Source organism: Eschrichtius robustus, chromosome 19 (assembly GCF_028021215.1).
Source record: "Eschrichtius robustus isolate mEscRob2 chromosome 19, mEscRob2.pri, whole genome shotgun sequence".
Lineage (NCBI taxonomy): Eukaryota > Metazoa > Chordata > Mammalia > Artiodactyla > Eschrichtiidae > Eschrichtius > Eschrichtius robustus.
Genome location: NC_090842.1, coordinates 36,905,261 through 36,923,461, shown reverse-complemented (window position 1 = coordinate 36,923,461; position 18,201 = coordinate 36,905,261). Strand labels below are relative to the sequence as shown.

Here is an 18,201-nt window from a genome sequence, read left to right as displayed (position 1 = left end):
ACTTTCAGTCTGTATGTGTCCCTAGGTCTGAAGTGGGTCTCTTGTAGACAGCATATATATGGGTCTTGTTTTTGTATCCATTCAGCAAGCCTGTGTCTTTTGGTTGGAGCATTTAATCCATTCATGTTTAAGGTAATTATCGATAATGTATGTTCCTATGACCATTATCTTAATTGTTTTGGGTTTGTTTTTGTAGGTCCTTTTCTTCTCTTGTGTTTCCCACTTAGAGAAGTTCCTTTAGCATTTGTTGTAGAGCTGGTTTGGTGGTGCTGAATTCTCTTAGCTTTTGCTTGTCTGTAAAGCTTTTGATTTCTCCATCAAATCTGAATGAGATCCTTGCCGGGTAGAGTAATCTTGGTTGTAGGTTCTTCCCTTTCAGCACTTTAAGTATTTCATGCCACTCCCTTCTGGCTTGCAGAGTTTCTGCTGAGAAATCAGCTGTTAACCTTATGGGAGTTCCCTTGTATGTTATTTGTCGTTTTTCCCTTGCTGCTTTCAATAATTTTTCTTTGTCTTTAATTTTTGCCAATTTGATTACTGTGTGTCTCGGTGTGTTTCTCCTTGGGTTTATCCTGTATGGGACTCTCTGCGCTTCCTGGACTTGGGTGGCTATTTCCTTTCCCATGTTAGGGAAGTTTTCGACTATAATCTCTTCAAATATTTTCTCTGGTCCTTTCTCTCTCTCTTCTCCTTCTGGGACCCCTATAATGTGAATGTTGTTGCGTTTAATGTTGTCCCAGAGGTCTCTTAGGCTGTCTTCATTTCTTTTCATTCTTTTTTCTTTAGTGTGTTCCGCAGCAGTGAATTCCACCATTCTGTCTTCCAGGTCACTTATCCATTCTTCTGCCTCAGTTGTTCTGCTATTGGTTCCTTCTAGTGTAGTTTTCATTTCAGTTATTGTATTGTTCATCTCTGTTTGTTCTTGAATCCTTTAATTCTTCTAGGTCTTTGTTAAACATTTCTTACATCTTCTCGATCTTTGCCTCCATTCTTTTTCCGAGGTCCTGGATCATCTTTACTATTATTATTCTGAATTATTTTTCTGGAAGGTTGCCTATCTCCGCTTAATTTAGTTGTTTTTCTGGGGTTTTATCTTGTTCCTTCATCTGGTACGTAGCCCTCTGCCTTTTCGTCTTGTCTTATCTTTCTGTGAATGTGGTTTTTGTTCCACAGGCTGCAGGATCATAGTTTTTCTTGCTTCTCTTTCTGTTATTTTGCATCTTTGTCTTTGGGAACTTGTACTCCATTGTTGATTTCTTTCTCCTCCACATTTGTATTGGTATTGATGCTTTTCAGATGTTTAATTCTTGTTTAAAATGTTTCCATTATTGCTTTTCCTTTCTAAGAAATTTAATTTTATGCAGTTACTTCAGAAGCAATATAGTGGTTATCACTGAAGTGTTGACATTTATCTAGCCAAGCTGTTCTTAATTTACCATGGGCTTTCTTTGAAGATATAGGAAGGTATAAGAAAACATAGATTCTCAGTGAAATAGCTGATTTTACTTTTACACTTTTCTGCTTTGCTTTGAACATCTTCTCTTTTAGCTCCTACTGAATGGGTATTTATTTTCTTGAAAAGTCTGGTTTCCCGTTTGTTTATTTATTGTTGCTTCTAAGAAACTCCACGGGTGATTTTATTGAAAAACATTAGATGACAGAATCATTTTAGTCTCTTGGGGGAGGTAAGGGGCACCTTAAATGTAATAGTACTTTTAAAGGAAGTATTTTTTTCACTCTAAAACCCCTGATACAATGTCATTAAAATAATCTTTCAAAATAAATTCACCTACTATTATAATGCAAGTAGATTTCAGTTTTGCATATTCTATTTCAATCTTTATCCATATGCACATGTATTATTTATCTAATTGTAATGAAAATATATATGCAACATTTGGTGATTTTATTTTTCTTATATAATGCAAAATCTTAGCTCTATGAATAGTGCTGTAAATAAAAACAAATCATTTCACCACAAAATAAATAAAAACAAATCTAAATAAAATCTAAGTAAAAAAATCATTCCACAATCATTCCACCCCAGCAAACATGTCCCCTTTAGTCTTTGTATATCCATATGCACAATTTAAAACATGATGATTTGTACCTGATTTTATTTTATTAATTATGGCTGAATTTCACCAAGAGTGTGTAGACCCCCAGAGCTTATCACCTAACATGCAAGCATTCCTTCCCAGCTGCCAGGCTGCCCATATACTGCCAATATATTTAAACCTACCCAGAGCTAACTGAATGCAGAGAGGCAGAGGGCATGTGTGGACCCTTGCCTCCTTTGCAGTCCTGATGCTTTCCTCTCTGTGTTGGTAGTCCTCTCCATACTTCACTATGGGGGTCATTCTCATTGGTGTCATTGTGAAGACTTTTTTAGAAAAATCTCTTCACTCAGAGCAAGTCATTTCATATTCCCTGTTTTCATCCATAAGTCATTTTTTTTTCTAACAGAAGATAATGGGACTATTGCCTGAATTTGTAGATCTTTACCTTACTTCCCCTAAACATAAAGAGATTTCAAATAACTTGGCTTTAAACTAGCATACTGGACATAGCAATTTTACGAACATAAATGCTTTAATTTTCTTTAAAAACTGATTCTTAATGCCTGCCAACACGATCCCCCACCCTGGTAAGTTATAGGTTCACTCTTGTGCTATGTTGTTAGACTATATGACATGGATTACCTGAGTCCCAGGGTGGATTAATTGTGACTTTGAGATGTTTATAATTTCTGAGTGCTTTTAACAAGAATGAGAGTCAGTACTTATTCTGATGGCTGAAGGGTCAGATGTCTTCCTTTCAGTCAGCAGTTGAGAAAGTGCACTAGTCAAGTGAACAATTTTCTGTATCCATTTTGTGGCAGATTATTATGATTAATGAATTTTGTAACTTTTGAGCAGTGTATTCTGCTAACACCTTGCTGTAGTTTCCATGGCTGAAAAGTAGAAATGGTTTCTGCTTATAGTCTAGATAATAAGGCAAGTATTATCTACCTAGGAGAAAGTGGAGGCTTCAGGCTTTCAGTATGAAAACTATCTGAATATTCATGAAGTGGATGACTTTGGAACATGTACAGTATCTTTTTCCTTGAGATTTTGAGGGTATGATTGTTTGACAGAAAACTGCCTGAAAGTGCATGAAGATAAGGAATAAGGTTTGGATTTCAGGGCATGTAAGTAGATATATTGATATTTCTCAGAAGGAACTGAAGTTATTGAGCTACTGGACTACCACAGGAGTATTAGTGATATTTGAGATGTTAGAACCAGTATACACGAGTTAGTTGGCTTGACTGCTGGGGGTGAGGAGGGGGATAGCTCATAACATTTAGAAATACTACAAGTGCTTTCTTCTTTCTCCTTTTCCCACCCAAAATTTGACAAGTAGTGAAATGTGATAGTTCACTATAAAAATGAAAATTAGATTGGTAAGTAGAGCTTCTTCATTTGTTTAGAAGTTTCTTTGTTTATCTGGGTGAAAATGATTGAATTTGATGGGTTTTCATTTTTCTTTCAGGCTCAGTTTATGAACCTCTTAAAAGCATTAATCTTCCAAGACCTGATAATGAAACTCTGTGGGATAAATTGGATCACTATTACACAATTGGTAAGCAAAACCTGAGGAAAACATGTCCTTAGGTAGCTATGCCTTAGTTATATTATAGACATTATATGGATGATGTTCTCTCATTTGGACGTTGGGGTAGTTTCAGTGCTTAGACAGCTACATATTCCAATTGCATGTGATATGGGGACTAAAAGGAATCTGACAAATCATATCAGTCCCTTGAGTCATTTTGAAACTCACCAGTGTCCTCTGTGTCCTTTTAGCCTTCCTAAATATTACCAGATTTGAGAACTAGAGGCTGTCTCTTGAATAATTCTCACACAAAGGTTTTGTAGAAGTATTCCTTGCTTATTTACCTATACATGGTTCCTATGTAGTCCTGAACCTTTTATATCCATTTCTAGTTCATTGAGATTCAAAAGGTAATCTCAGGTTACTGTTACTGATATCAGGCACCTGTTTTTTTGGTTGCTGTTTTGTTTTTGTCAGGATCAACCTGACAAATTTTGTTACTTAATGTGAGCAAGCAACTTTGAGATATGTATGTATTTAGGGGGCTCCTCCTTGTTCATCAGACCATAAGTTGGAAATGTCTATTAATTTTTTTTGTCAGTTTGCTTCTTGTGCCATTTATGTGGCCTAGTATGTCAAATATAAAATTTGATTTACTTGTCTCACTAAGGAGAAGGATTTTTTTGTTTGTGTCAACATTATGTAAAACCTTATTTCAACTTATTTTGGTCAAGATTCTGGTATATATTCTTATGTTGGCCACGTATTATCTTTGTAGCCATAACTAACTAAAGAGATTAAACTGCCTTTTAAAAGAAATGTCAGTTTTTTACTTTGGACTATGAGGACCAGTTTTTTACTCTGCGAAAAATAATAAATACCCTGGTATTCTGAAAGAAATGATAATGTCAGTTTAGTCTGAAAAAAGAAAAAGAAATTTAAGTCTTTAATCTCTGTGATGGACCAGAGTACTTTAGACCTTTGAAAAACTGTCCTAAAGTAGTTAACATATGCCAGTCTAGATTAGAGTAACTTAATTTATTTTGGGGAAAAACATTACTTATCCATTTATAGTTAGACAGGAATAAAATAGCTTTTAGGAAATGTCATTTTAGTGTGTTTATTTTTCTATTTTAGTACTCTTTTATAAAAGGTAGTAGAGTTTGCTTTCTGTATTTGCAGATGCAGAACCTGCAGATAAGGAGGGCCTACTTTATTAACCATTTTAGATAAGGGACTTGAGTGTCTGAGGATTTTCGCATGCATGGTGGGTCCTGGAACCATCCCTGTGCATACTGAGGGACGACTGGAAAACACTGATTTCAGACTTCTTTGACTTAAGTTGAATGTTCACAAAATAATTATTTGCTTGCTGTTTTCATGTCGTATAAGGATGGGATTCAGTTTTAAAATGTTAAACATATCACTAATATAATATGTAAAATGAATACATTGCTCTTCAGGTACAAATTAGTCATCAGTGAAAAACAGGATTCTGGCCTGTTTAGGGTTGAGTTAGCTTTGGATTTAGCAAATGTATACAACTCTTTGTTGTATATTTGCTTTATTTTTCCCTATTGAACTTATTTTTGAAAATATACTTAGTTTTTTGGTTTATCTTTTTTTTCTGTATCTGATGTTGCCTTATAACACTTACCGACATAAAGAAGGATGTGCTAAAGGCTTTTTAAATGCCAGTTAGCTGAGTTCTTTCCTCAAAAGTGGAAAGACCCCTTCATGCAGTGTGGATCCCTACTTAGGCTGCAGTTACTTACCCGGAGTTGTTTCTACATCTTCAAAAGTTTTATACTACAGCTAAGTTTAGAAACAAAATTGTAGGATGAGGAAACCAAAGAAGTTTAAGACCTTCAGCTCAAGGGAAATGGATGGCTGTACAATTCATTCTTTTTCTTGTTTTCAATTGCAGTCAAGTCAACATTGCTGCTGTATCAAAGTCCAACCACAGGTCTCTTTCCCACAAAAACATGTGGTGATGATCAGAAGGCCAAGATCCATGACAGTCTATACTGTGCTGCTGGGGCCTGGGCTTTGGCTCTTGCATACAGGTAAGCTGGTGTGTCTTTTACTAGTAACTCCAAGTCTAGGTAATAGGGTTTTGTAGCCCCAAGACAAATTGGGCAGCTATCTTCTGGCTCTGCTGCTGAGTCACTGTGTGACCTGCAACTGCTCACATCTCCTTTTAGGACTCTAAACCTTTGTTTTCCCAAGGATTTACATGAGACAAGTTCTAACATTTTATGACTTTGTGACCAAAATTTCTCATCTCTAGGTTTGTAAATCATCATTAGTCTTTGACAGAATGAATTGCCCATTCTCTTTGAGTTGATTGGTTTCAATCACAGAGGAAATTGATGGTGATTGAATTTTACAGATGATAAAACTAGGGCCTAGAGTAGTTAACAGATTTGTTCAAAATTGCACGACTAGTAAATGACAGAGCCAGGGCCAGGACTCTTCTCCTTCCCTCTTCCAGTTTAGTGTTTTTCTCACTATACTTCTTTGGGGTATCACTTAATAAATCTGGTTGTAAGTCAAATAATTATTTCATAAAGTAAAAGAAAAATAAATCTTTTCACAATACAAAAGTTCTCCTTACTTCATTTATTTCATTATATATGGAAAGCATCTGTTGTGGGTCCTGAGACACAGTCAATAGTGATACATTTTAACCGTTACAAAAATGAGGTTTCTGAATATTAATTTTCTGAAGGTGATACATGTATGTACTTCTGATTTGAAAATTGTATCTTTCACATGAACATGATTCCTCTGTCTTAAATCATTGATGTGTTGCACTTGTAAAGAAAATCAAATAATGAGATAATATAAAGGCAGTCACCTTCAGCACTTGTTTGCTAATGTCACTACCAGCGTTTTTACCATATTCTATGTAAGCACAATGTAGCTTCATTAAATGTCTAGCAACTACTATTCTTAGGACCAGTAGCACCTTAACCAAGTAGTCAAGCCAGTAATGGGACAGACTGACATTAGGTGCCTCCTGATGTGACACATTACCCATATCGACTTCTTACCAAAATGTGTAAATGGCTCTATCTGTAAATAAACAATCAGACAAAGCCAGATTGTGACTACTTGTAAGACAACTTGCCTGAGCTCTTAAAAAATGTAGTAATCATAGAAGATTAGAAAATAGGTGTGAAGATGGCTAGATTATGAGAACTACATGCAATGCGAGAACCTTGATTGAATCACGCATTAAAAAACAGTGTAAAGTATATTTTGGGGATAATTGGATTATATTTGATATACACTATATATTAGACATTATAGTATCAATTCATTGGGTATGATAATGATATTATGGTTATGTAGGAGAATGTCCTTGTTTTTAGGAGATACTTCTGAAATATGTGTGGGTAATGGTACTTCAAATACTGCAGAAAATAAATTAGAGAATGCAAGCTAATTTTAGCAACTGGTGAATCCAGGTGAAGAGTAATTGTAGCATTCTTTTAGCTTTTCTATAGATTTGAAATTTTTGTAAATAAAATGTTGGGGGAAAATTGCTTAAAAAAAAACAAGAGTACAGGCCTTTTCCCAGGAGGCTTCAAAGATCTGATAGAGAATTTAAAGTCTTTTATTTGCTGGGGACACTATCTATGTACTAACTCCCTGGATAATTTATCTTCTTACGTACTTAAAGTAGCAGATTTTTTGTTTTACTAGCAAGCAAAATGTGTTCTATTTGGAGAAATGCAAGGGTACTTACCACAAAATTACTATGAAGCCCTTTTTACTTTCACAATATTATGTTGTGATAGTTTGTTTAGAGAATCCCCATGTTGTAAAATTAGTAGAATTTTGTTTCCAGTTCTACTTGTAAATGCTAATGAAATCATATAGATTATGTTGGGAAGAATTCCTCAAAAATTAGGCTGTCAGTATTTTCTCTTCAGGAATTTATATCAATCTCTTATTGGTAATGAATGCATAATATAAAGTTATTAATTTTTGAAAATGGGAGTAATTTGATTTTTCTAATTGTATTAGTTTTCAATCAGTCTTGTCAACAATCTCTTGAAACCTCCCTTCTGTTTGAATTTGTGTGTGTGTGCATGTGTACTGAGGACTTAAAAGGATTATTTTATGCACATTTATATTTCATATACATTAGGAGTATAATTTGATGTTATTTAATTAAATAATTGGATAAAGTCAAGAGACAATGAAGTAACTTATTTGCAAAAATACACTTTGAAATAGTTTTCCTTAAATGTAATATTACAGTTTCACTTTGTAATTTTGTTTTATTTTAGAGGGAAGAAATACTAAAATGTTTGACTTTTTAAAATGTCATTTACATATCAAGTTGTAGTCCTGAATATGCCATTGTTTAAAATTATAATTATATTACACTACACCTATATTACACTATGTATAATTATATTACATTACATTATATTACATTATAATTATATGTGAATATAATTATAATTAATATAAATAAAATTTTATATTTTATATAATTATAACCGTTATAATTATTTTATTTTATAAATAATTATATTGATTTACATCGTTTAGGTTAAAACTGTTTCTGAACCTAGTCAATTATACAAAATCTGTTAAAAGAAAGTTGAACCTATACTTTATGCCATACTAAAAAGTATCATGTAGGGTTTTCCCATTTTTTGTTCTTTCTAATATAACGTCTAGAAAAAATCATGACTTTAAATTAGGGTTTAAATATGGAATTTAGTTTTCTTTACTTTTTACATTTGAGAAGAGTAAGTAATTTTTTAAAAAAGAGTATTGACTTGAAAAAGTACTTTCAGACTGTTTAAATGTGCATATATTAGAAATACAAAAACTCAAGGCAGACAAGATACCTTGCACTACTGTCTAAGGGAGAGAGAGGATGCCTTCATGCAAGAAGTTAGCCAGTTCCCTCCCTTGTCAGACTTATTGCTATTTTAGGGACTGAATATAACAGGTGGCCCTAGCTTAGTGCTAGTAAACAGTCAAGTCACATGACCAAACAGTATTCTTATTTTTTTTTCCTTGAAGTTTGGCTGTGTGGAAATAATGCACCAATGATAGGATTCAAGTGTTTAGTTTCTTCACTAGTTATATATTTATAAGTATGGAATTCTGGTTCAGATATAAACTCAAGACTTCATATTGTAGAAATATCTGATCAACATCTCCACATAGCTTGTGATCAATATATTGACTAAAGTTAAATTTAAAGTTATTTATCTGTTTTTTAAAATTAAAAGTATTATTGAGATCATATTAAAACTTGAATGTGCATCCACAGAGCTGGCTAAAGAGAGTAGAATATTGCCAGTTCCTCGTAGAAAATAGAGGAATTATTTTGGATCACTAGGTTCATTTTAACTCTTAGGAAAGGGAATAGATATATACTAATTGCCTAAATGTTTTTACTCAAATGCAACTGTTCTTTTATTTTCTAAGTCAGAAGAGAAATATTCTTCTGGTTACCACTATTATTTGCAGAACAAAGGAGAAACACGAAAGCTTCATTGAAATAGGATTCCTTATTGTGGATGAATTATTCTGGAATATTTTAGTCATGGTTTAATGTATGTGGAAATTAGGGGCAGATAATTATTTTAAAGGCAATTTTAGAAAAACTTGACTTTTTTTTTTCTGAATTATTTCTTTGTTTTAAGGTGAGGTGGGAATTATATACAGAACATTTCTTTGAGCTCATTATATTCCAGATGTGCTGTTTCCTTCATTTATCAGTGCCCCGTCCACTGTTATCCGTGCCATAATTTGCTTCTATTAACACTTGGCTCTGACATCGGGGGGAAAATATATCACAGAGCAGAATCATACTAGTTTTACTTTAGCGCCTGCATATGAAAGGAGGAATGATGTTCTAATGACAAATAACTTACTCTTTACTGACATTCACTGTACTATGTTAAAATGATCATCCTTCTTTCCATTACTGGTATGTGAGATCTGTAATTGAAAGAGGAGGTAATTATAGTATACTTTTAAATAAGGAGACAGGTGATGTTTTTTATCAAGTGAAGATGATGGCCAGATATTTTAGTTAAGATTTAGTAAAACAATGAATAAACTACTTCTATTTTTTTCATTGGTGGGTAACTCTCATTCATCTTTTTTGAAGGCCACTGATCAATAATAAAGGAACTTAAAGACAGAAGGACATCTCAACCTAGTTTAATAGTTAGGTGTTATCTGTTTCTTTTCTTTTTAAAAGCAAGAGATAAAAACTATGGTCAATTGATTTTAAACTAAGACCTGAGAATATAAAACTTTATGCCCAAATGCATCATGTATCATACTGGATGCATATTTTAACTGAAGGCATTCCTGACTGAAGTGCCCGGCCTGGCATTATTAAACACATGGCAGAACAAAGAAGACATGTGCCTACCTTAATCTACACTTCATTGAATCCAAGTGGCCATTGCATAACCTAAAGGGATTGATATTTAAAATTGCCTCTACTCTGTAACAGTGAATTTAAAAAATCTTTTGGTGGATTTTTCCAATATAGAAATATCCTTTAAAGTTTCAGCCAAGTCAGTGTTGAAAAGATTATATACTATTTTTAAAGCAATTGGCTTACTTCCTTAAAAGAAGGAGAAATTTGTGCAAGTTTCATCATGGGATTTTTTTTTTTTCCCCCCAGCATTTCTACATCTGCTGGGAAATTGGATTTCAATGTTACAGAATTAGTAGATGTCGCCAGAACATAGGATTAGCTAGCTAGATAGTTAAATACTTAATTATCAAAAGCTCTGCTTCCTTTTCAAATGCATTTTCAATTTGTCTCATGAGTTATCTCTCTCACCCAGGCGCATTGATGATGACAAGGGAAGGACCCACGAGCTGGAGCACTCGGCTATAAAATGTATGAGAGGAATTCTCTACTGCTATATGCGTCAGGCCGATAAGGTAAAAACACTATAGTGTGGACTGAAATTCTCACATCATTCTGAGGTATTAATTTAACCAATATAGCAATAGCATCTTCTGAAGAAGAATGTACTTTCAAAAGGTAAAGCCACGTCCTAGGGCAGTCTAGATAGGTTAAAACAGCTCTGCCTTCCCAGCCCAGGGTTTTGAAATACTGAAATTGAAGAAATACCTTAAGCGAGATTGATTGAGAACTGCTATTTGGGCTTGAATTTGTTTGTATTTTGCATCTGGTGTTTGCTTGATAAATACTCAGTTTCTCAGGAACCTCACTATATCCATAATTCTAGCCAATATTGTATTACTTAAGAAAATCCTTATCAAAATTCCTTTTGGACATGTGAATACTCTGGCTTAAGTGAACTTTAGTTTAAGACTATAATAACTTCATTCATTTACATGTAAAGAGGGCAGGAATTATAGGCTTAGAAAACAGCAAACTTTACAGGGTTATTTTGGAAATTAAAGAAATAATATGCATAATAAAACTTTTTAAACTGTAAAGCTCTATACAAATATAATGTGATATTCCCCCTACTTACCTACACCTCTGTATTTCTAGGTCCTAATATAGTAAGCGTCCATATATTGAATATTTACATCAGTGCGTCATGGTTCCCCAAGACCACTCCCAGGTTTGATGATTCATTAGCAAAGATGCACTTCAGTAATTAATGCAGGCAATTTTGATCACTTAATGCTTTGTATATCTCTATCATATGAATACTATATTGTTTTTGTGATAGCACATTTTTTTAAGACCTGTATCTGAAGTCAAAATGAAAAAAAAAAAATCACTTATATTCTGTCACCAGAAAATGGCAACCAAACAATGTTAGTTTACCGAGAAAGTAAATTTATGCACAGCTGATAATAGAGATATATGAAAAACCTATAATCTGTCTACTGAGATTTGACTTTGCAAATCATTATTATAAAGGTTTTTCAATGCTTAAAGTATTATGTCATATTGACATATTTGAATTAAACTTGTATGTCGTATAGATTGAACTAAGTGTGATTTAAGTTATTTTTTCTTATGTGAGAAGTTTACTGTTTATTTCACATTTATCATTTCATGAATGCTTTATGTCTATGAATTCAACTTTTCTCTCAAGGAAACATTGTGAGAGCCATGAATTTTGTATGTTTGCTAACCAGGCTGACAGACTTAAATTATAATTGTTTATCAAAAGGAAGAAAATGATGTAGTATAAATTTTTTTCTTTGTGACTTATTTAACCAATTGTTAATGTCCTTTTCTAAATATTTTTCAACTTTACTAACCAGTACTCACAATTATGTTTTCTTCTGAATACACTTGAGTGTGACTTAAGCTGTCTTGAATTCCTTAAATTACAAAGGATTATCATTTTTTGCCTTATGTAGGTATGATGGTAGACCATTAAAATAAGTGTGAGTTGTAAGAAGGTGTAGGTCACATTAAGATTAGGTATTTCTGCATACTACAAAATGTAGGGTTTTACAAATTTTAAAACATTTCCATTGTCATAATCTTTCTTGAGTCCCATAACCTTTAGAGTAGGCATGGAGGGTATTACTGTAATCCACATACAACTCAGTTGGAATGAACCATGCACCCAGCTCAGTGTGTCCCACCATACCTTCACCTCTTATTGGTGCTCACCATTTCCTTAATGACTCCATAGCAGTAGAGACTGTTACCATATTTTTATTTTTTTAAATTGCATTTTATTTATTTTTTTTTGAATTTTATTTTTTTTATGCAGCAGGTTCTTATTACTTATCTATTTTATACATATTAGTGTATATATGTCAATCCCAATCTCCCAATTCATCCCACCACCCCCACCCCCAGTTACCATATTTTTAAATATGAAATTATATCTTTTGGCCTTCACTTAAAACTAAAGTAAAGCATATTTGTAGTGTTCATGTGCTCTTTGACCTTAAGGCTCATCTTCTGAAGTAAAATCATGACTTCGAAAGTCTAAGGCTCTCCACTTTTGTTGCTTCTCATTGTAAAGCACGCTTCCTGACATATTTTCTAGTAATACTACCTAAAGGAGATAATTTATTATGAATTTGAGTGAATAGCGTTTTCCTTGATTTGAAGAATGTAGAGCAATCTGATTTCTATTATTGGCTTGCTGCTTGTATTAATTTCTACTAATTAACATTAGGTCATTTTTTACCTTTAAATGTTCATATACCTATTTTTATTAACACTTCTTAAGGAGAAGCATTCAGATTTCAAAATTGATTCAGTCTGCAGTTAGTAGTTCAGAGGGCAGGGATTTGCTTTACAATAGGCTATGAATGTTGCTGTCTCTACCTCCTTCAAAAATTTATTTGTTTAAAATGCTACCAAGTAGTTTCTAATTCATGAGAAATCATTAAAATTTTATAAAGTTTATTTTTCCAGGATTCCCTTATGAGATGATTTTTCCTACCTAAGTACATATTTTAAGTCTATAAATTAAGAATGGATGACAGCATACTCAGTACCTTTTCCTGAACGATAAACTGCTGATTCACAATGATTAAAGTTTTCAGGAAAAATCTAAATAAAATACAAGAAGAAAAAACATTATTCTAGATTTTTTTAATCTAGAAAATTTTACTTTAATTATTCTCTATTTTTACTTGTCAAATGCCAGATATCATACAATACTAATTGATGTCCTCTTGATTTTGACTCCTTTCAAGAGTACTTTCTGTCTGTATTTTACATACAGTATGCCCCATTAATTGTCAAAGCTTATAGAGTTTGGGTCTTTTATTTTTTCTGAAATTTTAAATTATTTGTCTTGTAACAGCTTTAAGACTCAAAGCATAATTATATAATTCCCCACTTGAGCATCTTTAATCATTTAGTAATTGCTTTTCCCCTGACACAGTGATTGAATGAATATAAAATCTCATGCTGGGTACTTGTGTGTCTTGAAGACAAATGACAAACACTGCCTTGTCAACTGCAGCAATCACTTTATTAAACTAAGAAAACCTTATCCATCTAGATCCTTATCAAGTGGGCAAAATGTATTTTGTTTTAATTTAACCACATTTTTGTCTATGAGCCCAGAATAATGTTCAACACTTTGAGATAATAGTCATGGTACTGTGAAAGTAGTGACCACATTGATTTCTATTTGTGTAGTCTAAGACAGGAGTCCCCAGCCCCTGGCCCGTGGATGGGTGCCAGTCTGCGGCCTGTTAGGAACTGGGTGGTACGGTAGGAGGTGAGCAGCGGGCGAGCGATTGAAGCTTCATCTGCCACTCCCCATCAGTCTCATTACCACCTGAACCATCAACCCCCCACGCCCCCACCAGTGGGTCAGTGGAAAAATTGTCTTCCATGAAACCGGTCCCTGCTTGGGGACCGCTGGTCTAAGACTATTGCCAGCAGTTTCAGATACTGAGAAGGGGTAGCCTTCTCACCTTCTCTGAGTTAACACTGGATAGCTTGGTCACTACATAGATAGAGGATGTACATCCCTACCTTTACCCTCACTCTCTCATTTCTGATTATCTTTTGATAGGTCGTGACTTTCATTTTGTTGATTTCAACCATAGGGAGAGCTTATTTGTTTGTGCAGGGCTCTTGGGGGTGCAAAGGTGTGTTAGCCCTCTAGCACAGTACTGTCAAATAAATTTTCTGTGATGATCTAAATGTTCTCTGTTACTGTGTTGAACAGTTACAGAAGTCACTAGTCACATGTGGCTGTTGAACACTTGATATGGGGCCAGTGTAACTGAAGGACTGAATTTCTAAATTTTATATAATTGTAATTTAATTTAATTAGTCACATGTAGCTAGTGGCTACCATATTGGATAGTGTAACTTCTAGAAGCTTGCAAGATAGTGGGAGATACAGACAACTAATAAAAATAAAAGCCTGGAAAAACAATTGAGGGATAAGCACCCTGATGTAGGAGTCCAGAGGAAGGAATTTTAGTTGGGGTTCAGAAGGGACTTTATAAAAGAAGGTTTTGTTTTGTTTTTTTGAGATAAGACTTTAAGGATGGAGAAGAAATTTAAAGGTAGAGAAGAGAATATGGTTCTATGTGGTTCCTTAGCCAAGTGAAACAAGACAAGATCGTGAATACCCAGATACCATCAAAGAGAGAAGGAAGTCATTGCCTTACATAGAGCTATGTGTCATTCTATTCATTCTCTGTTCCTATTCATCTCATACTTCCAGGAGCTAGTACTTGGCATACTTGGCATACAACTGATCAGTAAATGTTTGCCGAATTGAATTAATATCTGTTTGTCCTTGGAGTTTGTCTTTTTGTCATTTAGTAATTACTTAGTATTCTAAAATGGTTAAATTTTTTGTTTAGTTAATAAGTAAAGGTATGGCCTATATTCGCTTGGAATTGGTGCCTTAGTAATGAGAGTATGTGTGGCAAAAGAAATGAAAACACGTTGACAAGAGCATGGGTTACAATTTGTGATCCTTGGAGAAAGAAAAAGCATTTGAAGTTTTGAACACTTACTGAATTAGAATGTCGCCTTTCATTGAGTGTCATGTAAGCATTTCCAAATAGCATTACAGTGGGATACAATCCCTGAAATCCTGTCCCACAGAATAAACCATTATTTGACTCTAAAATAAGATGCAAAACGTTACAAAAGCCAATGCTACTACATTAACAAGCTCCCTATTACACTTGAGTTGCTATGTTTGTGAAATATCAATTAAGTATTTAACAATCGTGTTAACTGTTAAATTAATAGTTATGAGTTGTCTGTGTTTTGTTTCTTTAGAAAAAGTAATAACACTTCTGCCTTTTTCTATCCTCTGTCTATAAGCTGTTGCTTTCCCCATTAAAAAATGTCTTGAAAAATAATTTATAATCTCTGATCTTGAATGAGAATGTGAATTAGTAGCATTATTCAAATTTTATATTTGATTCTAGGTCCAGCAGTTTAAGCAGGATCCACGCCCGACAACATGTCTTCACTCTGTTTTCAACGTAAATACAGGAGATGAGATTCTCTCCTATGAGGAATATGGTCATCTTCAGGTAAAAAGAGAAGATTACAAATTTTCTTCTCCATTTATACTCTACATCATAGAAGATGTGAGGCTATTTACAATTCTTAAAAAGTAGATTTCATAAATTGTTCAAAACAGTAGTAGAAAATCAACCATGAAATGAAGAAATCCCACCAGGACTGAATTAGGTATTGTGATTGAACATTAAATTTGACTGAGTTCTTGGTCCAAAAGCAAAAAGGGCAGGTGGATAGATTATAATATTATTACGATCTAGAAGAAGGAATCCTACAGCTCTTTCAGTGACAAAAGCTTGTTCTTATTACCAAATTTAGAGGAATTTCAATATTTAGGAACTAGGGAATAAAAGACAATTAGCAGTAATGTAACAGCAAATCAGAAGTTTTTGTTACATGACAGTTCATTTTTAATATATCAACCTTCAATAAAGCTAAAAACATACCACTAAAATGTAATTCCAAAGGCATTTCTGGAGTCTATAAATTTTATCTTACATACTATATTAAATTTTGTATATAAATGTTATATGCTAAGAATACACCATAAGACTTTGTTTTGTTTTCACTTTTTCTCTCACATCTGTGTACTCCTTTTAGCAGGACATCCTATTGCCTTGTTTCTAGGATACAAATGTTATATATGCTGTTTATCTTTAATGGATTTTCTTCCTGTTCATCATTTGGTTCTGCAGTCTTTAGGATAGAATACTTATTATTCATATATTCCTTACTAAAATCAGAGTATCTCCTTTGTATAGTCCCTCTCTCTCTAGAGATCTGAAATGTCTTACTTTAGTATGACTCCTCCAAACACAGAAAGTTGTGTCCCCATTTCTAGGCAACAGAAACTCTTACACTTATTTGTAACCTGTTCCTTGGAGATTTAGTGTTACATGAATATGTAGCTACTCAACCTTCTCCTTGTAATTATCACCTAATTAGGTTTTCTGTACCTTTTGCTTTGACAAGTACATTTACTATTGACATAGGGTTTTCAGAAGATAGTTGCTCATTTATTTTTGTATCTCAGAATTTAAGCTCAGTGCCTGGCACACGGTAGCTTTCAAATAAATGCTGGTCAACCTGTTATTTGGTAGTCCCTGTACAATTTACCACTTACTGTTATTTTCTCACAGAAGCCTCCTGAAAGTCAGAGCAGTGAGCTCTTTGAGGTGTTGCTGTAAGTGGCTGTCAATAGTAATGAAATTTCTTTGAGGTCATTTCTGACAGGCCGGTGTCAGTGCTCTAAGAAAATATTTGGGTGACCTTGGCAATGGAATGAAACTCTTCCCTACTGTGTTCTGAGAAAAGTCCCTCAAGAGTTGATGTTGATCTCAAATACCTAAAAACTGGAATCCTCTGTCTTTTTATGTGGCCCACTTGGACCTTGACAAGACCCCCGACACACACTGGACTTTGAGTGCTGGGAAATCAGGAGATGTTCACGATAGTCATGGTTCCTGAGAGAGCTACCCCCACTGGTAGGCCCTGGCAGCCCAGGGCTGCTTTGTCCAAGGCATCTAGGGCACAAATAATTTTCTGCCCCAACTTTCTGTCAATTATTCAGAAAGGACTGGAGGAGAGTCAAGGAAGGCACAAGATACCAAGGCTGTTAGTGGGTAATAATCTTTTGGGTTAGAATTATATGGGGAGAAAATTACATCTTGCCTTCTCTTTGTTTTTAACTCAAGTTAGCAGCTTGCTGGCTAAATGAAACATTTTCACTGCTTCCCATTTATTTATTTGTTTATTACATAACAGCTTTATTGAGATATAATGCGCATAATATACTGTTCGCCTATGTAAAGTATATAACTCAGTGGTTTTTAACATATTCACAAAGTTGTGCAGCCAACATCACAGTCAGTTTCAGAACATCTTCATCACCCGATAAAGAAATCCTGTACCTATTAGCAGTCACTCCCCATCTCCTTCAAAGACCCCAACCCTAGGCAATTACCAGCCTACTTTCTGTCTCTGTGAATAAGCCTATTTTGTACATTTATATAAATGGAATCATACAACATATGGTCTTACGTGACTGGTTTCTTTCACTTAGCATAATGTTTTCAAGGTTTGTCCATGTTGTAGTATTTATCTTTCACTGCTTGTTTTCTCTAGAAAATTTAGAACATCCCATTCAGAATTCCATGAGAATCTTTATTTTTGGTTAAAGTGGACATTATTGTCTTTTTCTTTGTTTTGTTTAGATCATATAATGTTTATCTTTAATAAACTAATAAACTAAGAGAAAAAACTCATTTGTTCATAAATAGATTTTAAATTATTGATTACTGTGTTCCAGCAGTTGCTTACATAAGTTCTGTATTCTCTGAATACAAGATGCACTGCCTATTGTTTATGGTGTACTGGCATAGTCCTAATGTCTTAATTGCCAAACAGTTTTTTCATTTACATACATTTGAGTTGGATTGACATTACATAGCTGCCTGTGGGGCAAAACTGTTTCAAAGTAGTACTTAGATCTAGAGTTTAAAAATAAATCTTAGAAAGCAAATGTTGTAAAAATAGTCCCTAATTAGCTGTTTATAACCATCACAATGAATTTGAGGATTTTAGAGTTTTACATACAAAGTTGAGATTTTATTATGAACTAAATCCACAGCACC

At 33.9% G+C, this 18,201-nt stretch overlaps 1 protein-coding gene across 4 annotated transcripts in view; it reads left to right on the top strand.

The window, feature by feature from the left end:
- PHKB (phosphorylase kinase regulatory subunit beta) overlaps positions 1-18,201 on the top strand; it is a 194,912-nt gene that overhangs the window by 37,061 nt on the left and 139,650 nt on the right. For all 4 annotated transcript variants that reach the window (XM_068529138.1, XM_068529139.1, XM_068529140.1 and 1 more), the window contains 4 exons: positions 3,535-3,624; positions 5,525-5,663; positions 10,443-10,542; positions 15,472-15,579. In XM_068529138.1, coding sequence (XP_068385239.1) covers positions 3,535-3,624; positions 5,525-5,663; positions 10,443-10,542; positions 15,472-15,579 — 437 coding nt within the window. The remainder of the gene's footprint in view (positions 1-3,534; positions 3,625-5,524; positions 5,664-10,442; positions 10,543-15,471; positions 15,580-18,201) is intronic.